Source organism: Hypanus sabinus, chromosome 14 (genome assembly GCF_030144855.1).
Source record: "Hypanus sabinus isolate sHypSab1 chromosome 14, sHypSab1.hap1, whole genome shotgun sequence".
Taxonomy (NCBI): domain Eukaryota; kingdom Metazoa; phylum Chordata; class Chondrichthyes; order Myliobatiformes; family Dasyatidae; genus Hypanus; species Hypanus sabinus.
Genome location: NC_082719.1, coordinates 80,715,541 through 80,722,116, shown reverse-complemented (window position 1 = coordinate 80,722,116; position 6,576 = coordinate 80,715,541). Strand labels below are relative to the sequence as shown.

Sequence of the window (6,576 nt, the reverse complement as noted above, 5' to 3'; positions counted from 1 at the left end):
TTTGGAAATCTTATATAAGATAGAAGACCTCCGAGTTTTCAATGTGTTTTAAGAATTTTGTCTGGATTTAAATGTGTATCATTCATATAATTTAACTGTCTTTAAACTACTTTGTTAGCTGGAAGCATCTCCTCCTTGCTAGGGGAAGGGTTTATCCATGACTCAAATAGTGGGCATTGGCAGCTAAACCTGCCATGCAGTATAAACAAGGAAGTAAACTAACTTTTAAAGAGTAAGTGGTTACAGCATAACCTTCCTTTAGTGAGGGCACTCATAGCGAGCTACATTGGACAGTGCTTAAAATCTTCATTTTAGCTTAGAATATTGCAGTCAGCAAATGGGTATTTAAATTCTTGAAAGATCAGTTTATTAATTGCAATGGAAGTGGCATAGAAGAGGAATTGAGGCTTGGGGCAGATCATATATGATTTTATTGAATGGTAAGGCAGACTTGAGCAGCCAGGTGGTCCTTCACTACTCCTATTTTACTCTGTTCTTAACTCCAACCCCAAATTCTTTGAAAGTATCTCTGATTTTAAATAATAATATCCACATACAATACAGTCACCTCTCACGCTGCCAAACAGTAACTGAAATGACAGACAATCTGGTTTTATCTGGTTTATTTGAACAAAATATTTAGCAATATCTTAGATACACAGTATGTACAGCTTATATGGGGAAAATTTTAGGGTAGAAATTCACCTTTACTTACCAGTGTTAAATGGATGTGAGAAAACTTAGATAGCAAGAATCGCCCCATCCTAGCATTTTGTTCCATCGTAGAGACCAATGTGTCAGGAAGCAGTTACAACAAGCAATCAGAGATCTCACACCCAGTTAGCTCCAGAGAATAAAGGCAACTTTCTACACTTTATAGTTAAATTTCTTCTCAAGCACATTATATAAATCTTAATATAGAAAGCACAAAAAATAAGGGTTTATTGTTTAAAAGTATTCAGCTAAGAAGAAAAATTATCTTAATAAAAATTACTTATTTTGCAGATTTGTTCAGGTATGAAATATACCCGGGATAATTCTAGGCTACAGATATCTTCTAAAATCTGTTCTCCAGAAATTAACATAGCCAAAATTTGTTTATGTAACAAATGAACTACAGCTTGAACAATCACTGTTCTGCAGTATAATAGTGTACAAGCAATTTCACATCAAACATCGTATTAGATATCAGAAAATTCTTTCTGTTCACCAAGCAGCCAGTATGTCCTCAATTTGCCTTTGCCCTGTCAAAGACAAAGCAAATGTTAAACATACATAGAGCCAAAACTATCCAATAACACATATATTTGGCAATCTTTGCAATTTCAATAAAAATCATTTCACCCAGTTGCATGATGGATAATGGCATTTAACCAGATAAAGAAGAAAAACTTTATATCCCAACTCTTTCTTCTGCAATGAGTTTATAGCAAATCAGTGGTAATTTATGGAATTGATCTGTTTTTCCTCTTTTTTTGCAAAATCTGTTTGTTACTGTCAATGTCACCATTTATTGCTCTTCTTTAACTGCCTCCATAAGACATAGGAGACAAATTGGGCCATTCAGTCCATCAAGTCTGTTCCACCATTTCTTATGGCTGATTTATTTTCCCCCTCAACACAATTTTCCTGGCTTCTCTCCACAACCTTTGACATCCTTACTAATCAGGAACCTATTAACCTTCATTTTAAATATATATAATGACTTGGCCTCCAAAGTCATTTCTGGCATTGAGTTCCACAGATAAAATTAGTTTTATTTGCCTTAGTAGTTCACAGGCAATTAGATATCCAGAAATTTGGAGACTTTGGGTTGGAAAAATAAACTAGAATAAGTAAGAATGGTAAAGTTACTCCCCTTAAAAATATTAGTACATCAGATGGGATTTAATAACAATCTCACAACTTTGTTTTTGAGATCAATTAGCTTCTGCCTACTTATCTGTAGAAATTTTGAATACAAGGAAGAAACAGATTATTATTCTTAACATCTTGCTCCAATTGAAAAGAATACATGGGCGAAGATAGGATTAGATATAGCAAAAACAATGGGGATGATGAGTGAATGGGGTAAGAGATTGTCAGTAATCTGTATCAATGTAAATGACTTAGGAATTGGAATTCTTGGATCTGCATTCAGGTAAGAGTTTGTTCTCAAATACATATTTCTGTGGTTGTGAGCGATGATCCCTTTAAGAATTCCTAGGTGATTCAGTGACCGATTCAGTGAAATCCACCCTGTGCTTGTATATGCAAAGTGCCTACATCTGCTCCTGACCCGGGTCCTGTTCACCTGTAATTCTGACTATGCCAGTACACTGGACATGCATTTCCAGTTTATGGTAGTGGGTGCTTAAGCAGAACTTTCTAGTGGCCAACATTTTAATTTTGATTCCCATTCCCTTTCTGATGTGGAAACCATGGCCTCTTCATGTGCCAAGATGAGATCACCCTCAGGGTAAAGGAACAACACTTTGTATTTTATCTGGGTTCCCCCAACCTGATGGTATGAACATCAATTTCTCCTTCCGGTGAACAAAGTTCCTCCACAGCCCCTCCCTCTATTCTCCACTCTGACCTGTTACTTCTTCTCACCTGCCTATCATTTCCTCCTGGGTCCCCTCCCTCTCCATCCCTTTCCACATTTGTCCACTGTCCTCTTCTATCAGATCCTTTCTTCTCCAGCCCTTAACCTTTCCCACCCACATAACCTCTTTCTCCTCCCCTGCCTTTTAATTCAGGCATCTTCCCCCCTTCCTTGTCAGTCCGGAAGAAGGGTCTCGGCCTGAAACGTTGACTGATTACTCTTTCCATAGATGCTGCCTGACCTGCTGAGCTCCTCCAGCATTTTGTCCCACACTGTGGTGACTGCTCAATGATGAGATGGCAAGATTATTGAAGATTGAAACAGATCATATCTGTAGGTAAGATCATTAAATATAGTAGGTCAGATCCAAAAGAAACAGGGAAGAATATTACACACACAAAATGCTGGAGGGATTCAGCAAGTCAGGCAGCATCTATGGAAAGGAACAATATTAGCTTCTAGATCAAGATGACTGGTGTATAAAGGGAATTTAGTTTCACAGCAGCTGTAGGAAGGGCTTGTCAGACTACTGGAGTACTGTGTATAACTCTGACAGCTCCCTTGAAAAAAGAACCCTGGCCTTGAAAGGATAGTGCAGATTCACATGAAAGTTACTTGGATCAAAAGTTAGTTTTTTAACCATGATCCTGTAAACTAGGCTTGCACCCACTGGAATATAAGATGTCATGGCAATACTTCACTGAAAATGTCCAGATATTTAAAGAACTGATAGAGTAAATATAACAAAACACTTTTGTTTCATGGGAAATCCAGGCCATGGGGACATATTCCTAATATCAGAGCCAGGAAACATTTCCTCTTGCAGAGGCTGGCTAAAGTGTGAAACACTCATAAAAGCCAGCAGATGTTAGCTATATAATACACTTAAACTCAAGATCAAAGACAATATCAAAAAGGGAAATGGAACTCATAATCAGTTGGATAACTTTAAGGTGCAGACGGGCCAAAATTTCTTGGAATGGCAGAACAATTATTTGCCCTGCTCCAACCCAGTCCTTCAATTAATGATGCCTTAGATATCAGTATCTCAAATATCAAATCATATCCTGGATAATCAAATATTTAATAGTGTCCCTCCTCATTTTGTAGATCCACTGTCAAACAAATTGCCCCATAATTTGGGTCCAACAGATAAACTTGGCATTTAGTGACCACCCTATAGTCTTTCCAAATGGGATTGCCTAATCAGGAATCATTTTGCATTGTTGGTTGCTGCTTCCAAGGAGCTGGGTTGACTGTTGCGCCAGAAGTCAGGTGAGACTTTAATGCAATAAGCTCAGAAAATGCTGGAAATATCCAACTGGTTAGGCTGCATTGTTGGGAATTAAAACAGTATTAACTTCTCCAGTCAAAAGATCCTGTCAGCACTTTGTCAGAGCCTTTTCTGAAGCCATTGCCAACTAGAGGCTAATCCAGGACTGAGACATGAAAGGATGCACACTAACTCATGAACCATAGAATATTTTCCATTCCTAGCCTTAATCGGGAAAGGTGCATTTGCCACCACCAGGTGCATCATCATAATAAAATAACAAGATTACTGCCAGCGTTAGCATCATAAGGAGGTTTTGCTCCTTTGTTTGTGAGCAACATCAATATCAATGACTAAAATAAACATTCTTAAAAACAAAAATGCCTTTTATGAGGTTGGTATAACCATAGGCATGGCAAATGTTAAATGTATCAAAAACTTTTAACATTTATGAATGCCTGTCAGAGTCAGTAATATTCAAAAGCTATGAAAAATTGAAAGAATTATTTTTAAAATAAACAAAGCACAAGAAACTATTGAATAATTTTAAAAACATTTAACAATTATTTTTTTAAAAGGAAAGTTATCTAAAATTTACCTTGTCCCTTCACAGCCATTGAAATTGAATCATGGCTCTGAAATGAGTTTAATCCAATTTCCAGGGCAGATCCTCCAATCTGCACACTGCAGATTTGCTACAAATTTGTAGTCTGCCCTGAACACCATGAGGAATCCATTACTGGAATTCAGCTGAGAAATCACTAGTGACGAGTGGCCACAGCTTCTGCATTTATGAACTGCTGGCATTTATCTACCTGGTCATTTTTTTTGGATTCCTACAATGCCACTTGAAACAACAGAAATTTGTGGAGCAAGTTCAGCTACAGAGTTGTATGGATTCCAGAAATAGGGAAGGCAGAAAAGGGAAAGAACAGGACTCCGAGAAAGAATTAGGACTAAATAGTTACTCTTGCAGAGAGCTGGCATACACATGATAAACCAAATGGCATTCTTCCATGCTCCAGTGGCTCTGAATCCAGGTACATCTGAGGACATTGAATACCTACTTTGTTGAAATTATATGATGCTATTCTGGGATAGCAAAGTGGCAAATGTTTTGCCCCCTTAAATTAATGAGCTGTAGTTGTAACTGGATTTCAAAATGGTTCATGAAAACACTGGGGAGTGTTCCTAGTTTTGTTTCTTCGCAGTAATGCTTATTTTAGATACTGTTCTTAAGACTTTGGCATTTTGTTTTGGTGCTTCAGTTGAAAGCATTTGAATGTTTGGAAATGCCTGATCCTGAATTATTCAATATTAGTACTGAATGCTTTGAAAGCAGGGCAAAGTATAATCTGGCTGCATTGATTTTAAGTTAGTTGTTTATTTGAAATGGCAAAATGGAAAATGGGAACAGAGTCAATTTTTTATTACCCCAGTGAGCTGAAGGAATTTCTAAGGACCTTAAAGGTTCAGATGATTAGCACACATATGAAGCCCTTTGAATTCTGGGGAATGGAATTAATTATTTCTCACAACTGGCAATCAAGTTTTTTTTATGTATATTGGTGAATTTTCTCTAGTGACTTGATAATACACATGATTGCTTAAGATTTAAAGCTGTGGGCTGAAGTTTTGCTGGAATTGACTAAATTATTTGATCACTCAACCAGCATTGAGTCATTTTTCATCAATGACTCAGTTGGACTACAACCCTGATATTGGTCCTTGTGCCAAATGGTACTGACATTAATATAGTTTAAATTTGTTATTACAAATTGAAGTAAAGAACTTTCTTTCTTAAATCTCTTTAGAGTCCCAGCTTCCATAACTTGTCTTTCTCCAGTCCTTATCATTCATAGGAAACATACCATAAAGATTTCACGTCTCTGTTAATGCTTCCCCTTAGTTATTATACCAGAAAATATCAATAGACGTTGAATGAATTCATGATTCACATTCAATTTGTTTTCCTTCCCTGTAACTGTTCTTTAAAAGCAATTGTGTTCAATGGAAACACAAGGAAATCTGCAGATACTGGAAATTCAAACAACACACACAAAATGCTGGTGGCACACAGCTGGCCAGGCAGCATCTACAGGGAGAAGTACTGTTGACTTCTCAGGCCGAGACTCTTCGTCAGGACTAACTGAAAGGAAAAACGGTAACTATCTTTCCTTTCAGTTAGTCCTGACAAAGGGTCTTGGCCCGAAACATCAACAGTGCTTCTCCCTATAGATGCTGCCTGGCCTGCTGTGTTCCACCAGCATTTTGTGTGTGTAGGATGGAACGTGTTTGTGTGCAGATTCAAGTTGAAACAATTCTATATTATAGAGAGTGAATTAGCTTTTGTTTTACAAAGGAAAATATAGAATTGACAAGATCATAGCACTTTAGAAAGTGAGGGACATTGATGGCTTAAGTTGAGCAAACAAGTTAATCAGACTCTGTCCACAGGATTTAAATTGATACACTGAACACAATTCTGAACCTTGACAAGGAAATGGAAGAAAACAGCAGTGCATATGGAGAACAGATTCTGTGTAAAAACAGTTAATGTTCCTTCAAAAACTATACAAAGCTGATTTCGTCCCCCAATGGTTTGCCGGTTTAATGTATGATTGACTTAACTGTATAGGTCACAGCAGCCTCAAATGATTAACTGAGTTTAGAATGGCATTAAAATGCTACAATTGGTTTCAATTACTGCAGGATT

At 37.2% G+C, this 6,576-nt stretch overlaps 1 protein-coding gene across 1 annotated transcript in view; it reads right to left on the bottom strand.

Annotated features, from left to right (window-relative positions):
• Positions 1-606: 606 nt before the first annotated feature.
• npr2 (natriuretic peptide receptor 2) overlaps positions 607-6,576 on the bottom strand; it is a 140,333-nt gene continuing 134,363 nt past the window's right edge. The window contains exon 23 of the mRNA XM_059989518.1: positions 607-1,244. Coding sequence (XP_059845501.1) covers positions 1,182-1,244 — 63 coding nt within the window. The 3' untranslated portion in view covers positions 607-1,181. The remainder of the gene's footprint in view (positions 1,245-6,576) is intronic.